This window comes from Pipistrellus kuhlii, unplaced genomic scaffold (assembly GCF_014108245.1).
Source record: "Pipistrellus kuhlii isolate mPipKuh1 unplaced genomic scaffold, mPipKuh1.p scaffold_m20_p_2, whole genome shotgun sequence".
In the NCBI taxonomy this organism is placed as follows: domain Eukaryota; kingdom Metazoa; phylum Chordata; class Mammalia; order Chiroptera; family Vespertilionidae; genus Pipistrellus; species Pipistrellus kuhlii.
Genome location: NW_023425515.1, coordinates 59,276,975 through 59,298,192, shown reverse-complemented (window position 1 = coordinate 59,298,192; position 21,218 = coordinate 59,276,975). Strand labels below are relative to the sequence as shown.

Genomic DNA, 21,218 nt, shown 5'->3' with positions numbered 1-21,218 from the left:
GTGTTTGTCACAGCTCTGCGCGTGCGTGAAGGCAACCTCACAGGGTCCTCCCTCGGGGTCATTAAATGGTACCTGCTCATGAGGTGGTGTGGGGATTAATGAGTTAACTCCTTCCTGCTCCTCTGGGTACCTGCTTCCTCTCCCCCTCTCCCTCCCTAGCAGCAGTCTTCTCTCCTTGCTGCCTTTAAAAGCAGGCTGGTGGTGGGCAGCAGCGGTGGGGTCTGTTTCCAGTTTGAGCCTTGTAAATTACCGAGGGTACAGAAGTAACAGGAATGGTTCGGCTGGTCCTTGTGAAGCAGGAGGGGGTCAGGGCTGGACTTCCTCAGTAAAACCTTTGTGGACTTTACAACCCAAACACCTCCGCAGCCACCCGGGGCTCAGATGTGAGCTCCCTCCTGCCCTCGTGTCTGCTGGTCTTCTTTCTCGCCCTGTATTGCTGTGCGTTCACTTGCTGTCTCCCTGCCGCTCTGCCTCACAGCTTTTCTCCCTTCCTTCCCTTTTTTCCTTCCATGCTTCATCCTTCCTCGGGGCAGGGAAGGAACACGTGTCCCCAAAGCCCTTAAGGAATGGAGGAAACGGGAGGGTGTCATGAACAATCAAGTTCCCTACGTTCCTATAATGGTAATTCATGCAGAGTTCTCGATAAATATGTTTTCTCGTTTGATGCAAAGGAGGCCATTAAAAAAAGTATCTGGAAAACTTAGAGGGCACCAAAAGCTTGCTGTTTTTGGTATGAACTCTTTTCTAGAAATAAGTTAAAATTCCTCAGTTCTACATCACCCATGTTCTGACTCCAGTAAGCACCCACTGGGTGCAGGGAACTGATAGGAAATGTGTGAAAAGGCTCAGCCTCTTGCTCAGTAGTTTCATGTCAACCTGTGGATCAGCAGGTCATGGTTTGATTTCCGGCCAAAGCTTGGTCTCCTGTGCGGGATGTGCGGGAGGCAGCCAATCGATGATTCTCTCTCATTGTTGATATTTCTATCTCTCTCTCCCTCTTTCTTATATATTTAAAAAGGAAAGAAAAAATGTGTGAAAAGGGTACTCTTGCGGTTAAAAGCACAGAGCTGGGTTTCATTCCAGGCCTGTAGTTATGTGTTGGAACCCAGTGTTCTCACCCGTAAGATGGGGATCGCACTCCCCACTTTATAGTGTTTTTATGAAGATTAAAAAAAAAATACCCCCCCCCCTCCCGCAAAAAACTTAGCAAGGATCCTATAGTGACCGCAGCCCTGCCTCATGCCCCCGCCCCCTCACACCTGTCCCCAGCCACCTCCATTTACATCCTTCCCAGATGTCCTTAATTTCACTTTGCTGATAACATGGCCCTTTGATTTACTGGATTGTCAAAAAAAAAAAAAAAAAAAAAAAAAAAAAAGCGCGAAAGCTCTCTCTATACCAAGAGGAAAATATTTCATCTTGTCAAGGAAAAATTCTTGAAAAGCGTCTTTCAAACTTTTCTCTCAAACCTTTTATAGAAAATGTCCCTTGTCCTTTCCCAGAGCGAAGGAGAAGCCTCCGATGTGGGAGACACAGGGCAAAGGGAGAGATGGCAAGGCACAGGGGAAAAACTCCTCCTTGGAAAACATCCCGAACATGTGTGGGGCTGGACCTCCGTCTGGTCTGGAGGAGCTTGCTGGGCTGAGCGATGTGCCCTCTTGCCTCCAGCAGCCGGGGGAAAGCCCAGGGCAAAGGAGCTTGGAGGAGGGAGAGGTATAGGCAAATCCCGAGCACAGAGCAAGAGCCCAGCCTTCATCCTGTGTGTCATGTCCAGAGTGATGATGGTTGAAGAGCTGAGGACCTGCTCCCGCAGCCGACAGCGCAGGCAGCCAGAGCTCCAGACGGGGCACACAACGCATCGCTCAGCTGGGGCACGTAACTCCTTCCCTGAGCTTTCCGTGGTGGAGTCTTTGAAAGAGTCGTTGGTTAGATAAACTGGCCTAGAAAGGTTAACATTGTGAGTGTATGTCACCCTCCTGGCAATGACCCCTGGTATTCCCACCTGTGCGTGATTCAGGACGCTGCATCCACTGCGGATGGCCTGCATGCTGCTTTACTGTAAGGTGACCAGATATTTAACAATTTGTCCTGCGTCCCGAGGCGTGTTTTTTTTGTTCTTTTTAATTTTCCCCCCAAAAATCAGAACTTTTTTTAAAACGCCGCAGGACAAATAGTTAAAAATCAGGACTGTCCCTCCAAACACGGGACATCTGGTCACCTTACACCATCACCTGGAGCTCACTCCAGGGCCTCCCTGTCCAACCAGGACGTCCCCCACCTTCCTTCTTGGCCTAATGTGTTCAGTGCAGCAGTGGCAGCAACATCGCGGTTTAGGCCGTGACAGAAGTGTGTGCGCGCGTGTACACCCGCCTCCCTGTGATTTTGATGACTCCTTCAAGGACGGTAGCTTAAAGGAGCCTTACAGATTCAACACGGTGGCCGGGGAGGAGTGCAGGTCCGAGGCGAGGCGGTGAGAGGGCGGCTGGGAGCTGAGCTAGGCTTTGGCGCAGCTGGAGGTGCCGTGAAGGCTGGGCCCCACGGGAATGCTGTTCTGGGCGGAGAGGCAGCCTGGTCGGTCAGTCAGTCTCCGGAGTGCAGATTCTGTGGAAATAAAAAGGCGGGAATTCCAGCCCCCGGGGAGAGAAGGTGGGGCCTTGGCCGATGTGTGGCTTTTATATGTTGTGCGACCAGAAGTTACAGGCAGGCTGAGGAGGGTAGGTTGATTCTAAGAATAAAGAAGTTCACAGAGATACAGGGGTGGGGTTGGTGAGTCCCTGAGGCTTTAGGACTCAGTGGCCAGCATCCCTGAACCAGAGGCTCCGACGCACTGGAGGGACGCAGCGCTGTCCACCGTGGTCTGTGCCGGCGGCACATGGCCGCAGACCTCCCGCCTCCTGTCTGTGCTGGGTGCTCACTGCCCCTGAGTCCCTGCTGCTGTAGCTGTGTCGGGCAAGGCTCAGCATTCTTATTTATTTATTTTTTTAATATATTTTATTGATTTTTTACAGAGAGGAAGAGAGAGGGGCAGAGAGTTAGAAGCATCGATGAGAGAGAATCATGGATCAGCTGCCTCTTGCACACACCCTACTGGGGATGTGCCCACAACCAAGGTACATGCCCTTGTCCAGAATCGAACCCGGGACCTTTCAGTCCACAGGCTGATGCTCTATCCACTGAGCCAAACCGATTTCTGCAAGGCTCAGCATTCTTACCATCACACAATCGCCTTCTGGCTCCAGATGGGGATAGCTTAGAGCATCTTTTGAATGAGACATGGCATGAGCATGGTCTTGGGCCTTCCAGCAGCACAGCAAGCCAGCACTCAGAGTGTCCAGCATGTCTGATGGAAGCAAGGGGTTCAGGGACCAACTGGGCCCTGGCTACCACGTGGGCATCCCAGGCCTTCTCACCACAGTCAGTCTCTCTCTCTCTCTCTCTCTCTCTCTCTCTCTCTCTCTCTCTCTCTCTCTCTCATGACAGAGTGTTGCGGAGGACCGCAGAATCTCTTCGGGTGACTGGTGACTTATGGGACGTTGGCCTCGGACCCTCTGCCACACACCTGCCGCGCGGGAAGATGACGACTCAGAGAGGAAGGAGGCCGGAGGTCACGCTTGCCTGCCTCCTCTTGGCCGCAGCAGGTTGCTTCGCCGACCTGAGTGAGTCCGCCCTCCCCTTTCTCGGCCTGCCCTTCTCGGGAGGACGCTTTCCCCTTCCTGCCAGATGGAGGCGCTGCACCTTCTACCACAGCCCTTCCAAAAAGCCCTTCCTCTTTCAGGATTTCAGAGAACACTCGCTCCCACTGGTTCGGGGACACGGTCAATAACACATGATGAGAAATGATCCCAGCAGCACCACAGGGCTTATCGTTGGGTATTTTAGTCATTTCCGACCCAGACCAGAGGAGGAGGAACAATGAGAGTCACTGTCTTGTTCTGAGCACTTATTACCTGAGATTGTGGCAGGCGGTTTACAGCGCGTGAGCTTCACAGCTGCCCTGTGAGAAGTATTATTAGCCCCGTTTTACAGACAAGAAACTGAGACCCCAAAAAGCCAAAGTCACATGGCTCAGAAGCTTGGGGCTGGGATTCAGATTCGGGTCTGTCCAACTCTAACTCTGAGTGCTCCCCTCAGCAGCCACAGCCACTCCCTTCCGACCCCCCCCCCCCCCCTGTGAGCACAGGCTGGGGAGGGCTCCCTGGTCTTCCGGGAAAGATCTGCTCCTCCGGTCGCCCAGCTGCCTGAGCCGTGCTCCCCACGGTTCTGCGGAGGGAGCCCCGAGAGCGCCGCTTCATGGCCGCCTCTGTTCCCCTTGCAGACGCGGTGCCCCAGGTCACCGTGCAGCCCCCCTCCACCGTCCAGAAGCTCGGGGGAGCCGTGATCCTGGGCTGCGTGGTGGAGCCGCCGGGGCTGAGCACCGCCTGGCGCCTGAACGGCAGGGAGCTGAACGGTTCCGACGATGCCCTCGGCGTCCTCATCACCCGCGGGACGCTGGTCATCCCCGCCCTCAGCAACCGCACCGTGGGACGGTACCAGTGCGTGGCCCGGCTGCCCGCGGGGGCCGTGGCCAGTGTGCCGGCCACGGTGACACTAGCCAGTGAGTGCTGCCCTTTGCTCCTGTCCCTCCCCCTCTCTCTCTGTCTCTCTGGTCTCTCTGCCCTCACCCCCTCACCCCTCCCCACCATGGATTACCTCCCCACACCCCATCATTAGTCTTACCATAAAGGGGTCTTGCATGTGGGAGCTTCCTGGCAGTCCCAGGGGGGGGGCTGTGTGCCTCTCAAAGCCACTTTGCAAGCAGGGGACGTGCATATCTGGGCCGAGTGTCAGAGAGGAACCTGACCTGGATGAGCTGTTCTGTGGCCCCGGGCTGGGCCATGCTGTGTCTTTGCACTGGGTTGCTCTGTGGTTTTAGGTGGTTGTGCCAGATGCTCACGGTCCCCTCCATCCTCCGAGTTCCACCCTCAGCATTGACAGGGCTCCATGTGGGCAGAACAGAGCCTGCCTGCCCGCCTCGCTCTTGGCCACCTGCCTCTCTCTGAGGGGCACGCACATGGCAGATGCCTGGAGTATAAACAGCGGCACACAATGGAAAGGAAACTGCACGGCCAGGGGCCAGAGAGAAAGGAAAAGAGGAAGGGAGTAGGTGGCGGTTCAGTCAGGGAGGCTGCCGGGAGAGGACTTCCTGCTAATCTTACATGTAATCCTCCCATGGGTCTACCTGACCCAGGCACTACACACACCTTACCCGGTTGCTGCCCGCCGCCCACGTGGCAAATGAGACGTGACTGGTTAAATAAACGTCCGAGGCTGGAGAGCCCCCGCCCGCACCCCCACTCTTACGTGCCAGGTCTGGAGCAGGGCTATCATACATGAAGAACACCCCCAACCCCACCTTCCTGGAGCCTGAAGTGCAGTGCGTAGGGAAACTCTGAGATTAGTGGCGTTTGGATTTAAATTGAGGTCTTCAGAGCTCGCTCCCCTGTGGCTCGCTCGGCAGTGCCCCCTTCTCCTTGACAGCCTGCCTTGGGCTTCCATGTCACCACATCGCCACCCTGCCAGGTGAGATGGACCAGGAGCCCATGGGTCACACTGGGGGCCCCGGGCAGGTGAGCCCGGGGAGGAGAGCGATGAGGGTGGGGAAGCAGAGAGCAGAGGAGGAAAGACCCTTCTCTCCCCCTGGCTCCCAGATCCTGAGGGGCTGCCCTCCATGAGAACAGTGGGGCAGTCCATTTCTCAGAAGGGAGGAAGGCAGGATGGGTCCCGGTCTCCCTCGGGGGCCAGGCCCACCAGCCTGGGCTGCATCTGGGAGCCACTCCCCAGCCTTCATGAGCGCTAGTTTGTGTCAGAAGGAGCACCAGGGGATCTGCGTGCTGGCCTGAGGGGGGTAGGGGATGGTACGCAGTGTGTACATGTGTGTACATGTGGGGGCCGGGGAGAGAGCAGGCCCTGGGCTAATAGCCGAGCTGTGGGTGATTGGAGGGCACAGAGACTTGGGTGAGGGTGGGGAGGGTGCAGAGGGCCCATCTCTTCATGAAAGGAAAGGTTGAGGTCAGACCTCCACCTCCTACCATTATACTCCTCCTTATATTTTTAATTATAATTAAGTTACATTATAGAAGGTTTGGAATATATGGAAAACAGTGTTTCTCCTGAGCCCGCATCACACAACCCTAGTATCCTTTGGAGCACACCCTCCCAGTGTTTCTCCAGACCCACACCTGACACCGCTGACTACTGAACTGGTGGTCTCTAGCTTTTCTCCCCTTCCCCTTGACATTGTACGACAAGCATGTTGCATTGGCCATGTGACCATTTTTATTTTGTCTTTTTTATTGAGTATTACAAGCACCCGGTAAAGCACTCGAAGTGCGCTAATGTTCAGTGACAACCTGGTGCGGTCCCCACGTGTACACACCGCGTACCGTCACTCTGGCAGGTTCCTCGTGCCCCTTGCTGGCTCACCTGCCTCCCGCCCCAACCAGAGCAGGATCATCGTTCCCCACGGCCCTGGAACACCCACCAAAAGGCACTGCACCCTTTTCCCATCACTGGTCAGGTTGCTCCCAGTTGTGCATTCCTACAAACAAGATGTGCGTTTTAGCAACATGTGTGCCTTTGAAGGATAAGGCGGCTCCTCTCGGAGGGAGAGTCCCTCTGCAAATGGCCAGCACATGTCTGAGAGGCGCAAAAATGCCACCACCCTCCGCCTGGCCTCATTAGGAGCCGGGCTGAGCCTTTCCTTGTTTGGAGAAGGAGAGGGCTGGAGAGGAGGAGGTTTGCTTTGGAGCCTTCCTTGTACTTCAAGGTGTATCTGTGCTAGGAAAGACAATTTATAGCTTTATTAAAAAAAAAAAAAAAAAAAATTCCTGGCCAGTTTTTTCTCTAACGCTTAAAGGGATCTGCAGTTGGCAGTGAGGACAAAGGGAAGGGTTTGGTTGCAACCCAAAAAGGCCCAGCGAGAGAAGAAGGGGCTTGTGCAGGAGCCAACCGAGTCTTGTTGGAAAGCCAAGAGCTATTGGCTTGTCATTTAGACATGAATCAGGAGTGAAATGTTTGGGCCTGACTAGGAGGATGGAGAGGTCTAGAAACTGGGGGAACCGGCGTGGAGGGGTTGTGTCATGGAGAGTCGGTGGAGTGGGACTGCAGCCTCCCACTTTGGAGGAGGCAGCAGGAGAGGCGGGAAAAAGGGGTGCTGTCTTTGGGTTAATGCCATGGGGCATTTGGCTCGGGCTCAGCAGTTAGATTAAGTTTCCTAAAGCACATTCCTGAGCAGAATGGGGGCTGTGTTTTGCTGGTTGGCTGGTATACGAGGGAGGCTGAGCAAGAGAAGGGATTACCAGAGGCCTCGTCTGCGTTTAGAAGCAAGGCTGGGCAGTGGCGTGCTGGTGTGCATGCACGCACGCACACACACCCCACACAGCTCGAGACTTCCTTTTCCTCGGGCCTCCTCTGCGCGTGTCCAGATGTTCATCCTCTGACAAAGCATTTGTTGTGTGGCCTACCTGGCAAGACTGCCTTCTGCATCTCGGTGAACTTCTGGAGATCCCCGGGGAGATTTGGATGATCGGGGCTAGGGCCTGGCAGGAGGATTCGGGATGTGGAGAGGCCACTAGCAGAGCTTTCCTGGTCCAGACTTCTTCTGCCTGGATGCTGGGAGGTGGGGGTTGCACCAGGACTTCATCCTGACCTGGTGACATGGCTTCTGGTCTTCAGGGAGAATGTTACCACCTGAAGACTCTCACCTGTGCGTTCCTACCCTCCCCCCTCCCCCCACCAGGTTGCTCTGGCCGTGTGGGTAACGGCTGCCTTCCCTCTGTGGAGGTGCCTCCCCAGCCTCCTCTGCAGAGAATTCTTTTCTTATCGAGCCTACATTTTGTTTGTGGTAAACCTCTCCTGCTGCTAATGCCTCACTCCAGACCACCTTACTTAATTCTTGCTTTTTGACATACATGTGACGTTGAGATCCTTGATTCCCTTTACCTTTCTTTTCACAAGCTTTATACTAGGAGCCAAACGCTTGACATGGCTCAAGCGTGCCCACTCTGTGTGTCTGAGCCAACGGCAGGAATTGCCAACGGGCGGCACAGTCGTCCGCCCAGGCCCCGACTCAGCCTGAGAAGGGTTCTCACAGCACAGCAGTGCTCACAACCGGTTCACCAGAGCCGATGTGCGTGTGACAGCCGCTTCCTGTCCCTTCCCTCCAGTAATCTGCTGTTCAAGTCATTCCCCTCCATAGTTCTTCATTTTCAACTTTTTTCTAGTTTTTATTCCTTAATTCTCCCAATTATCCTTTCACCCTCGTTTCCAGCCGAGGTTGGAAATAAATAGGTGGTAGCTGGGAAGGGATTTTTAGTCTTCAAGCTCAGGTGACGTCCTAGGCTGATGCTGGTGTAATTGAGAGTGGGTCTGACACTCCCTGCAGCTCCTCCATCAGGGGCTTCAAGCACTTAGGCCAGGCACCCACTGCTGAGCTACCCTCCCTCTGGCAGCAGCAGGCCGCTGGCAGGACAGGAGGGGGTGCTCCTTCGGCAGCGCTCTCTCTGACTCTGTGCCTTTGAGGAAAAGTCAGAAGGTGACAAGGCGTTTTGTTACCATAATTTAATTCATAAATATGATGAAGAGCCAAACTGGTCTAATGGGAAAGAAACTGAAAGAAAGAAAAAAAAAGATACTGGGTTTAAGTTTTAACCCTGACACTTTGAGTGAATGTGACTTAGAGCAAGAGACCTAATCTGCATCGTCTCAACTATGAGATGAGCACAGTATATTACGTCTTCACTGTCATGGCTTTTTCTCTGAGGATCAAATGAGAGCATATGTGATGGTACTATTTTGAAGCATTTTATACACTCCAGACGTTTATTCATTCAAACACACGTTTGTGGAGTGTTTTCCTGCAGAGTCTCCGGGCCTGACTGCCCAGCTCCATCCTGGGAACAGCCCTTGGGAATCCCAAGTCCAGGGTGGCAAAGCGCCAGCCATAGCCAAAACCAAGAGAGAGGATTGCCTGGTTAGGAAGAGACAGCTCAACCACTTCCTGTGATGTTCTTGACTCCCTACGTACACCTGTTCTCCAACCTGAGCCCCGCCTCCCAGCTGCCAGTCAGCGCAGCCCGCGGCGTCCCTGCCCCGCTGTCCCTGTGGCCTCTGTTGTACACTGCCGTGCGTCCTTCCAGCCAGGCCAGGCTGACCCGCCCCCAGAATGTGAATCCCACAAACAGAAGCCCTGTCTCCTTGAGCTCAGCTCCCCGCAACTCTGATCCCCACTGGACACTTCCTTGAGGTCTTCTAGGCTCTGACCCTGAGCCTACAATAGGACATTAAGGACCACTGTAGACATTTTTTTCTTCAAGTTATTTCTAGCTCCTTCATCCCTGCTTTAGTCAGGGTTCTACAGAGAAGCAGAACCAGTTTTCCATATAAATGTAGAGAGAAATAGAGACAGGAAAAAGGAGACGAGAAAGAGGTTTAAATAACTGGCTCCCATGACTGTGGAGGCTGGGGAGTCCAAAACCCATAGGGACTCAGGACCCCCACATAGGAAACAGCAAACCTTCCATTCTCCAACCCCAGGCTCAGTACTTGGGTGTTTTAGAGAATAGTATCCCAAGAATTGGGGAGTATTTAGGATTCTCAACAGGGCACAGTGAGACCTGAGCCCAATGGCTGAGGTTCTCAGCCTGATGGAGAAGATGGGCTGCAGAGAACGGGAGCCAAAGAGCACGCCAGACCTGTGAGTTGCCTCACAGACATGCAGACAGATTTCAGTGGGCGCCCAGAGGAACAGGGATTCAGTTCGGGGACTGAGGAAGACCCAGAGTTGAGTTTGAAGAACGTGTGGGAGACACCTTTATTGCTAATCTTTTGAGTCCTCTGACCCTCAACAACTGAACTCACCTATTAGTACTGTGTACGAGACTGAAGCTCGGGCCAGCTGCCGGGATGGGGCGGATACTGGCACAGTGAGTTTAATTTCTGGTGAGTTATTTCTACGGTGGGTTCACTTGGGTCTTCAGTCTAACCACCAGGTAATTGTCTCTTTCTCGCTGCACCTCCTATTCCCCACTCCACTCCCACCCCCCATTTCTCACTGTTTCTCTTCTCTGTTGCTTTTGGGAATGCACATTTTGTGATTTAGAAAGAAACACCATAGAGTGTTTTTTCCAGCACCACCTCTCTCCCCCAGTTCGGTTCAGCCAGCCAAGGATGGCTTGACAAAACAAGAAGGAACCCTTCATTGCAAACTGGAAAAACATTTGTTGTTGGCTTGGGTGTCTCAAAAAATCCCTTTGGTTTTGGATGGAGGTTTGGCTATGGTGTAAGGAAAAACCACACAGGTGTCTTCCTGACCTGCCCCAGGAGGGGAGTGGAGGCTGCAGCTGAAAGAAGGGGTGGGGGGAGGTTAATGAGAGTCTCCTTTGCCGGGAGAGACAAGCAGCTCCCTATGGGGGTGCATAGCTGAAAAAGAGCTAGCTTGAGCCTAAAATTTAGCTACTTTGTACATTGCTACTTAGACAAGAAAATTATTGGGAGACAGCTTAGCCCCAAAAGGTGCTAAGAAGCTTGAAATCTAAATAGGAAATGATTAAGGAGTACCTTATAGCTTTAGGCCAATGTCATATTAACTGTTTTCTGCTGGATATAAGCAGAAATTCACAACTCACAAAAAGGTCCCTGATGTTCAGGCAGCACTAGAAGTACCAATCCCGTCAGACCTGTGCAGGTGCCCAGGCAGATGTGTGGTATAAGCTCTGCTCAGGGCGGGGGCGGGGGAGTAGGGGGGGAGCAGCTGTCTGCCCTAAGCAGCCAGGCTTCCGATTCTCTATTTAGTAATGGTATTTAGTAAAGGTCAATGTTTGCCAAAGGAAGACCTTGAGACCATGGTGCATTGTCCACCAAGGACGTTCTCAATGCATCCCTCTCTTCTCCTCAGTCTGTTCTCTTCACACAGCTACACACGTAAATAAGTCCTGGGCTGTTTTCTAAGCTGTGTATTGAGTAGAATTATAGACCCAAGGAGCCAGAGCTGAAGGAAGGATTACAGCAGTGTTCCCCCACCAGTGATTTCACTTTCCACAGTCAACTGCAGTCCGAAATTATTAAGTGAGAAAATTCTTAAGTTTTTTGTTGTGCAGTTCTGAGTAGCGTGATGAAATCTCACGTGTCCTGCTCTGTCCTGCCCGTAGCGTGAATCATCCCTTCACCCGGCACCTCCACACTGTTAGCCACTTAGAACCCACCCTGGTTATCAGATCGACTAACGCAGGCTTGCAGTGTTTGTGTTCACGTACCCCTAATTGTACTTAATAACGCCACCTTTACATAACCCTCATTGCAGCATCATTATGAGAACAATTACTGTTATAATTGTTCTCTTTCACTTGTTATTGTTGTTCATAACTTGATGCGCCTAATTTATAAACTCAGCTTTCACAACTATGTGCGTACAGTCTTGTACTCCTTCACAACAGGGATACGTTCCGAGAAGCGTGTTGCTAGCCAGTTTCATGGTGGTGCGAACGTCGTGGGCTGTACTTTCACACACCTGCACGGGACAGCCTGCTGCTCCTGCGCTACAAGCCTGTGCAGCACGTCAGCGTGCAAAGCAGCAGGAGCATGAATCTAGCGGGAGAGGAAACGATGCAATCAGACGCTGCAGTAAACACAAGACGTCCGAGGCTGCTGCTGGCACAGCACTGCATTCTGTTTACAGCAAAACTTTTATAGGTAGGAAGAGTACACTCTAAAATAGCAATAAAAAGTATCGTGAACACATGAACCAGTGACAGCCATTTACTGTCAGGTAGTATACCCTGTATGCAATTGGGTGGGCTAGACTTTTATATGCCTAGCAGCCCAGTAGGCTTGTTCACACCAGCATTCTGCAGACCCATAAGGAGGGCGTTGAGCTACAACGTTATGACAGCCACAGTGTCACTAGGCTAAACGAGTGTTTTCAGCTCCATTATCATCTTAGGGAGTGCTGTCGTATGTGCAGTCTGTCGTTGACCAATACATTATGTGGCACATGGCTGTATAAGGAAAAAACAGTGAATATAGGCTTCGGTACCATCTGCGGTTCCAGGCATCCCCTGGCGGTCAGGGGTCTTAGAATGTCTCCCCCACAGGGAAGAGGGGAATGCTGATTCACCTGCTGGAAATCACGGGAATCCTTTAGGAGACACAATGCAAAACGATTCCTTTACGATGAAAAAGAATCAAGAGAGCAATCGAGTCCTTCCTAAGTTCTTCCTTTTCAGTACGTGGAGAAGTCTGGGGATTTCTACTTTGATCGTGGTTTTGGACAGTTACAACCGTTTTTAGAATTTGGTAGTGGCTCTGAGAGCTAAAAGGACAGTGAGTCTGTTCTGCAAGTGAAATGTTCACCTCTAAGATAAAGGACTGTTTCTTAACAGTGAGAGAAAAAAATGTAAGCAAAATGAAAAGGGAAGAAAAACAAACTTGCTGAGGAAAAAATATAGCATTTTTTTTTCTACAGGAAAATTGTGTTTGATTTTGAGTGACTGTGCTCTTCTACTTAAAAACATTTGAAGATTTCAGGGGTCGCTGATTAAGGCTTGGGCTGTAGGATGATACATGTAAACCCGTCTCTGAGCCCTCACTTCCATTGAAGCCAAGCCAACCCCGTTTTCTCAGCTCCTGGCACACCCCTTGTTTGGGGGATGGTGCTCCAGGTACCTGCACCATCTTGCTTTCCATTCCTTTCCCAGAAAGTTCCTCCCTCCCTGGTTTAAGAATCCCTTCTCAGTTCTCAGGACTTGGGAATCTTCTCTTCTAAGAATCTTTTCTTGAAACTGTCAGCTTCCCAAGTGTCTGTGGCAGGGTCTCTTCTTACCAGCCGCCTCACCATCCTGGGTTAAAGAGCTCTCCCCTGCCTGTCTCATTGCCTGGAGGGCAGGGTATTGCCACTCAGCTCTGTGACCACACTGCTCTGCACAGGGCCTGGTGCACAGGAGGCCTTCCGTGAGTGTCCAGGAAGAAGAAGTCTCTAGATTAAAATGTGTTTGAAGTCTGGAAGATCAAAAAGGGCATGCGGAAAGGGAACAAAGCCTTCTTCACTAAATCCTGATATATTAAACATTTTAAGGAAGCAAATAGGAAAGAATGAAGCAAGAACTCGGGCCATAAAGATACAAAGAAATTCAGGAAGGGTTTAGAAAAAACGGATGAATATGAGAAACATAAAAGGCTGTTTTTGTTTTTGTTTTCAAAAAGAGATATTTGGAGGAAACTTTGGAACCTTTGAAGGGATACACAGTGAATGTGGCTACATGTCCCACCAGACACCCCGAAGACACTGTCCGTGGTTCCCAGGCGTGTGGCCAGAAGTGGGAACCCCCGTGGGCTTCACTGGCCATGGGACGTGTTCCTTCCTCTCCCACCTGGAGTGCTGTTCTTAAGAGCATGTTGAAGTGTTCATCTTCATTCCTCCTGGGCGCCTGGGCCTCGCTTCTCAGTCCTCTCCCTCTTCCTGTGCAGGCTGCCTGCCTGCCAAAGGCCCGTGCCAGGACCCGGGATCCAGCTCTGGCTCTGATGAGCCCAGACCACCAGGATTCACATTAATTTTCCCATTGCTAAAGTTTATAGTTTATATTGAGTTGATCAGAGAAATATGTGTGATGTGGGTTGCTGGCAAGCAAATCTTTTTTTTCCTTCTCTCTTTCTTCGGTGTATTTTTTCAAACCATTTCATTCCTTGGCCGGGTCCAAAAGAAACTCCCCAGTCCTGCTAACCAGCCCTGCTTCATAGCAGCACTGGAGTCAGATAAACGAGATGGACTGCAGACATCTTCCCCGTTCATCTGGCTGCCAGACTCGGTGGAGACGTGGCTCCCACCCTTGACTTGTCTTCGGGGATTAATCACAGTTCTCCTTCTCTTATGCCTTTTAAAAATATATATTTTTTAATTGGTTCAAGCCAAGAAATTCCTGAAGCATTAGGCCAGTTTATTGCAAATCATTTAATGACATTGCAAACTAGACTCTTTTTATTTTTCTTCCTTTTTCCTCTCACACTCCTCCCTTTCTGTCTTCTCTCCTCTCCTGCCCACCTCCTGTCATGACTTTGATCTCCTGCCCTCACTCCCCCCCCCCCAACCCCCAGCTCTTTAATCAGTGTTCTCTCTCTGCTCAAATCTGGGTGCAAACCCCACCTCAGCTCAAAGGAAAAGAGAGAAACACAAGATTTAACAGCGAATATGTTTGGCATCTGCAAAGGTTTTTTTCCCCCCACGGAAACTGTTTTTTATTTAAATAAAAGAGAGCATGTCTTGTTTTCATCAGAAAGTGTGTTTGAGAAATTTTATGTCATGTTTCCATGGCTGTCAGGAAAGTGCTTTGGAGCCAAAATTATTTGTGCAATAGAACAGGCAGGAAAAAAATCCCAAAGAGAGCAAACACATTTACCCACTCACCCTGCCTGCAAAGAGAGGGGCAATTCTCACTCTGCCAATCCCCTTTCTACCTTTTCTCAGGAGGTCCAGGCGCCCTGCCCGGGGCTGGGACGTTGGTGGAGGTGGGAACACACTCTGGCGAATTGTCGAGCCCTGCTGTGTGTGCTGTTTTATGTCTTTTCCGTTAGAGTAAAGCTCGTTGGGTTAGGAACTGTGTCTTGTCTTCTTGGTGTCTTCTGCAGTGCCTGGCGTAATACATCACCTCCAGCTCCTGGCTGGCTAATGTCTTTCTCCATGGCGCCTGGAGGGGCGGTGTTGTGCCGAGTGCTGACTCCAGAACATCCTGATTTTGTTCAGCCTCGTGGGTTACAGTGGGTTTGGTTTCAGTGGTCTGTGTGCCAGGGCAACTGACTGGCAAAAGGCTTAGTCACTACCCAGGATGTGTGGTTTCTGAGATGCCTGCCTGTCCCCCAGCAAACCCCAGCCACTCACCAGGAGCTGTGCTTTCTGACTGAAGGAAAGCATGGTCAGGCTCAGGTCTCCACAATGCCTCTGTAAATTGATTCACTAGCAAAAGCACTCTTATTTCAGAGGACTGATCTTGGGGTCACCCCTGATCAGTGTAGTGGGTGGAGATCAGTGTAGTGGTTCTCTGCCCATCAGTGAAGCAGCCTGAGGTGCTGGCCAGCTTCTGCATGGCCAGAGGCCACATGGGGAGGCAGTGCCCGGGGCCCTCCCCTTCTCCAACCCCACCTCCCAGTCCGTCTGTAGGGCAGTGAGCCACAGGCTCTGCCTGAGAAAGCTCTTAGGGGCTTTGCTTCCCTTGCACTTTTCCAAATCCAAGAAGGGACCCTGGTGCAGGGAGGGCCGTGAGGTCGCCCCTGAGGAGAATGCTTTGTTAGAGCAGAGGCTTCTGTGCTGGGAAACGTCAGCCGCAGATAGAACAAGCCACCACAAGGACAAGTCAAGACCTGGAGCCATGAGAAGCGGGAATAGAATTATCAGTCAGCCCAGAAACTTGCCGATGGCCATGAGGCTACGGAGCCATCCTGGCAGCGTTGCCAAGGGAGGGAGCCGCTCCGCAGAGTGCCCCCGCAAGCCGGTGGATCCCATCCAAGCCTCAGCGAATGAGTGCAGGCTTGCCTGGTGATTCCTGAGAGCGGGCGGGCAGGAGGGAGGCAGGACTGACTGTATTGGAGAAGTGCCTGGGTGGGTAGAAAGCCAGTTGTTTAAGGTGAGCTTGAAGAGAGGAGGATGTCGGTAACTCCGTGCAGCCCCAGCCTACGGCACCATTTCACCTGACTTCTTACACAGAATTGAACTTATTGATTTTTTTACAGAGAGGAAGGGAGAGGGATAGAGAGCTAGAAACATCAATGAGAAAGAAACACCGACCAGCTGCCTCTTGCACACCCCCCCACCGGGGATGTGCCCACAACCAATGTACATGCCCTTTACCGGAATCAAACCTGGGACCCTTGAGTCCTCAGACTAACACTCTATCCACTGAGTCAAACTGGTTTTGGCCAGAATTGAACTTTTATTTGCAGTCTAAGCGAGGGCCCGGGGAGGACAGGTGGCGTGAGGAACCTCCTTGACTGTGATCCTTAAGTTTAAGGATCACACGAGGACACACTGCCGAGGCTCACAGCACCTGCCAGTGGATGCGTGAGTTCCGTGAAAGGCAGAGAGCTGGGCCTCTGAGTAAGCTTTGACACTTCTGCACTATGAGAATGAATGAACTTGCACCAAATATTGTAGCTTCATTCATAGCTCTACTGAGCCTTCATTAAATAAAGGAAAGACTGAATCCAGAAGGTGGTGAGAAAGGAATTCCAAGGGGACTCAAGATAAAATATATCAATCGTGTTTTCTCCTCTGACCCTGGTGGTGGCAGCCATGCCCACATGCTTCTGAATGTCCTTTCCTTGCTTTTTCTAACCCCGGCTGGCTTGTCTGATGTGCCTTGTGAATGTGAAGAAGAAACATGGGGCACATCAGATGATCTGTTGGAACAAATCCCTGCAGTCTGTGCATCCAAGGTCCCAGGGAAGAGACCGGTCAGAACATACATGTTCCCTGAAGAAACTGAACACACAGAAGGCATTGAAGTGAGCCACGTTCTGTCTGGAACCTGAAGGAATATGGGCTTCCTCTGAAAGCACAGCATTCTGTGGAAAGTAGGGGAGGTCAGTAATCTCCACAGTGGCCCTAGGGACCAGCGCTTCTGACCTGCTGAGAGCCGAGAAACAAGAGCGAACCTCTGGGCATTGGATTAGTGCAGACAAGTTACTAAAACAGCTGGAAGAATACACAAAAAGAGGATGCACACGCGGGTCTGAGGGAAGGCTTGAGAGGATTAAAGCTGCAAAAACATTCCAGCCAAAGGCAAGGACAGGTGTCCTGTCAGACCATTTCCTGGTGAAACCTGATCCATTCTCCTGACTCAGGGCCTGCTCACCTCATTTGTAACCAAGGGCCTGCCCCTGATTCCCGGCGGGGCTCTCTGAGCAGCCTGACCAGAAGCCAGCTTTGCTGACAAAGGGGCCAGGGCAGGCTGCTTTCCTTCACATGCAGCCAACCGCATCTCTCTGCATCTGACTTGCCTGGCGGCTGACGAGGCTGGTCCTGTGTGTGAAGCGTCACCCGTCCCTGCCTTTCTCCCTGCCCGAAAACACTAGGAGAGGGTGCTCCGATTTTCCAAGTTGGTCATCACTTCATTGCTCTGCCTTTGATCCCTTAGTGGAACTCAACTTTTGCTCCTGCAGCCCATTTGGGAGTTTGTCCAGTAAAGCAACAGCTAAGGCTTACGTTTAGAAGGCACCAGGAGAGGGACGGGGCCAAGGACTAAACTTCTGCTTATTTGTTCTGACACCAGGAAAGCGTGCCTGCCAGCCGGCCCCCGTGGGGAGCTGGGTGCCCAGCTGGGTGTCCTCAGCCTTGCCTGCATGGCTGTTGTGCACATGTTGGCATCAGAACAGAGGGCTGTCTGGACACATGGCTGACCGGTGCCCAGCTTTGTGCCTCCCCCACTGCACAGCCTCCTGTCTACAGCCCAGCAGTTGTCAGAGGCGCAGAGGGTGCCAAGAGGGGCTTACAGAGGGCCTGGCATTTGTGGGGCTGGGTGGGTGATGAGGGAGTCGCGCAGGGGGAGCGTGCTCTGCTCCTGCCTGAATAAGCCCGCAATTACCATGGGGCGGGAGCCCAGGCCATTAAGATGGTGATGGCATTCTGGTGCCAGACTCCTTTCAGTTGTTCGCATCTTTCTTGCAAAATGATCTGTGAGGTTTACATCTATTCTTGCTCAAGGCAAATTTCCTTGGAATGAGGTAAAGATAAGGGGGAGAAGGGTAGGAAAAAACTCAAAAACTCTTAGTGGAGTATTTTTAGCTTTATTAGACCATTAAAGAGAGCGCTTCTCAGTGACGGGGGAATTTTCCAGATGCCCTTGAGCTCACAATGCTCACAGCTCGCTCTGTGGGGCGCCTCCTGGCTTGGCAGGTACATGCACACTGTGCTGAGAACCGCCAGGCCTCGGCATTATGGAAGTGCATGGCTTTGGGAAGCGGTAACCGTATTTAGCTAGAGCACACTGAGCACAGGCAGTCCTCCCTTTCCCACAGTCCATTGCTCCCTCCTCTCTGAGAGGAAGTGCACCCCATGTCTTGGCGGAGAGACTCACCCAGGACAGGGCTGTCATTTATGGGGCCCAGTGAAAAATGAAAATGCAGGGTCCCTTGTTCAAACATGAAGAATTTCAAGATGGTGACAGCAGAGCATTCAACCAAGCATGGACCCCAAGCACAGGGCCCTGTGTAACTGGGCAGGTTGCAAGCCCATGAAGCTGGCCTTGCCTCAGCCTTCCTATGTATTCAATGAGAATTAGCAAGCACTTGCTGTATCCTGCATCCTGGGCAGTGGGGCTTGGGGTTGGAGGCGTGGAGTGCAAAATAGACTGCCCACTAGAAGTTTACAATTTAGTTAGGGTCGGTATCATGCACACAAAATTAAGTAATGATGAGATCATTCTTTTCAAGCCTGGAAGGCCTTAAACTAATAATGGATGTCCTCAGAAAGCACACCTTCAGATCACCCACCCAAAGGAAGGGACCGGAGGCTGGCCTCCCTTGATCCATAGGTATCACGTGGGCCTGGAGAATGAAGTGGAGCAAGGGAAAGGAACTGGGCAGTCTGTCCTTGGTTTTGCCACACCACTCCGTGGACGGCACACATGTCTTACTCCGCACTTATTGGACCTATTTTACCTCTTTCCTGTGACCCCGGAAGTAACCTCAAGGAACATTTTATTTTCAAAATAGCCGCACTTAGATAAAAGGTTGGCCACACTTAGATAAAAGGTTCATAGGACGTGGGCCATGCTAGGCCCTTATCCTTGAGCTTACAATGTAGGCCAACACAGCCAGCACATCTGAGTTCACAGGCAACAAACGGGCCCCTTGTGCCTGACGGAGGGGCCAGTTCCGAGGCAGCCGTTTTACAGTCACTCGGCATCACTGGGCAGCTACTTGGGCTAGGCCTAGGTTAGGTTCAGAAAACACATGTATGAAGTGTTTAGTCCTACCAAAACCGGTTTGGCTCAGTAGATAGATAGCGTCAGTCTGTGGATTGAAAGGTCCCAGGTTGGATACCGGTCAAGGGCATGTACATTGGTTGCAGGCACATCCCCAGAACCAGGTATACAGGAGGCAGCTGGTTGATGTTTCTCTTTCATCGATGTTTCTAGCTTTCTATCCCTCTCCCTTCCTCTTTGTAAAAAATAAGTAAAATATATATATTTTTTTAAAAAATCACCTGGTTTGGAAAAACAAAAAAACAAACAAACAAACAAAAAAAAGGTTCACAATCTGATATGGTGATCAAAAAGACAAGGATCCTTTCATAGAAACAGAAGGGCCCTCCTGCCCTGGCTTGACTGAGAGCTTCTGGAACGTTCCATTGAGTGGGAAGCTCCTGAGCCAGCTGAGTGCCTCCGTCACCAGGCTCTCCTTTGGCGACCATAGTTGTTTCAGTAAATACCTCTCCTGTCAGACACCTGACCCCGCCTGCTCCCGTGGCCGTCTCTGGTCTTCAGGGGAAACAGCAGCGACAGGTGGTCCTGTGGTGGCATGTGGTTAGTCCGACGGTGTCTTTCTCGGGAGCTAAGCAGAGGCGGTGTGGCCCGCAACCAGCGAGGGTGCCCAAGGGTGTTTTCTAAGTCCCCTTATGAGGAGTAGGTAAATATTCTCATCTCTTTTATCTTCCTCGCCATTCGTCTTATTTCCTTTCTCAAGTTAAATTCAGCTACAGTTCTGAAAACAGAATTTGGAATGTGGATTTGTTGCACAAATGGCCCATTCTGTTCAGCAGCATCAGTGTTTCAGCTCCTACAGAGACAGCTCTGTGGTTTGGACTCTTGGATTGATTGGGAAGCATCTGGCTCACGTTCCAGATGGACCTCCATCCTCTCTCAGTTCAGGTCCCAGTCTTCCTGCCAGCATGCCAAGCCAGGAGAGATGCCACTCTGCTGCCAGGGCCTGCAGCCTCGTGTCAGGGCCCTCGGCTCCCCTGTATGCCCCTGCCATTAAGCCACACCAGGGAGACCCTTCTTTGCCTTAGAAACCCTGGGGGCATCCACCGCTTCCCCCCCCCCCCCCCCCCCCCCCCCCCCCCCCCCCGCCTTCACCCCAGCCCTGAGAAGGTATTAGCCGTAGTGTAGAGCAAGCATGTCAAACTCAAAGGCTAACACAGGCCAAATGAACAAGGCATGTGGCCCATGGGCCATGAGTTTGACATGCTTGATGTAGAGTATAGCTCTAGGGTAGCAGGAATAATCCCGGTTAGAACCATGCTTGGTAACCGAGCGAAATTCTGGGCCTCTCACTTTTCACTGTGGATGTCTGAGAACAGGGAGGGTCGTTCTTGAACTGGAGGAGACACCAGCATTCTCTTCTGTTGTTCCCTCTGTCTCCGTTAGCTGAGCTCTGCCAGGGCGTTGGTGCCTTGACCCTGGCCAGGTTCAGTAGGGCCAGTGGGCCTGGTCAGCTCGTCCCCGTGTCTCAGTATAACAGAGAGGCTGGTCTGCATCACAGGCACCTCCTGAAGGAATCTCTATGTCCACCCCCTCCCTGCAGCTCATATGTACGAAGCTGAACTCCCATGCAGTGATGAGGGCCACACATTCCACCCACTCGCCTAGACAACAAAGGTGGAGGAACAATTCACAGAGAGTCCCCAATGTGAGGTTTTACAGCTGTTTGTTGTGACTAAAGACACCAAGACGTAAGCCACCCTGGAACATTGCATGTCTCCTCCATCGAGGCCCATCCGGCACCCCCCTTCTCTCCACAGATCTCCAGGACTTCAAGTTAGACGTGCAGCATGTGATTGAAGTAGATGAGGGGAACACGGCCGTCATTGCCTGCCACCTTCCTGAGAGCCACCCCAAAGCCCAGGTCCGATACAGTGTCAAACAAGAGTGGCTAGAGGCATCCAGAGGTGAGCAAGCAGGAGCCCGGAGGCCAAGGCCGGGAGGAAGCTGGCCACCCCTGACCACTGCCTCCTCATGCTGGTCAGCTGCCTTCCGCCTTGCTATTTAGCCCTGTAGGAGTCTGAAGGGGCTGGCTCCCTTAGGGAGGTCCTCTGCCTTGTCGTGAGGAGTGTCTTTGCTCTTGGAGGCCTGGGACGATGTTACTGAGCTACGCCATTTGGTCAGGGCTGTCAGCACAGGTTCCAGATTTCCCCCGTGTGAGCTCCCGGCCACCAGGCAGACACAGAAGGGCTGCCAGCAAACCCAGCCATTCCTGCA

At 52.0% G+C, this 21,218-nt stretch overlaps 1 protein-coding gene across 3 annotated transcripts in view; it reads left to right on the top strand.

The window, feature by feature from the left end:
• Positions 1–21,218, top strand: part of BOC (BOC cell adhesion associated, oncogene regulated) — a 74,896-nt gene that overhangs the window by 34,623 nt on the left and 19,055 nt on the right. For all 3 annotated transcript variants that reach the window (XM_045583988.1, XM_045583987.1, XM_045583989.1), the window contains exons 3-5: positions 3,481–3,656; positions 4,316–4,594; positions 20,762–20,908. In XM_045583988.1, the coding sequence (XP_045439944.1) occupies positions 3,575–3,656; positions 4,316–4,594; positions 20,762–20,908 (508 nt within the window). In that variant the 5' untranslated portion in view covers positions 3,481–3,574. The remainder of the gene's footprint in view (positions 1–3,480; positions 3,657–4,315; positions 4,595–20,761; positions 20,909–21,218) is intronic.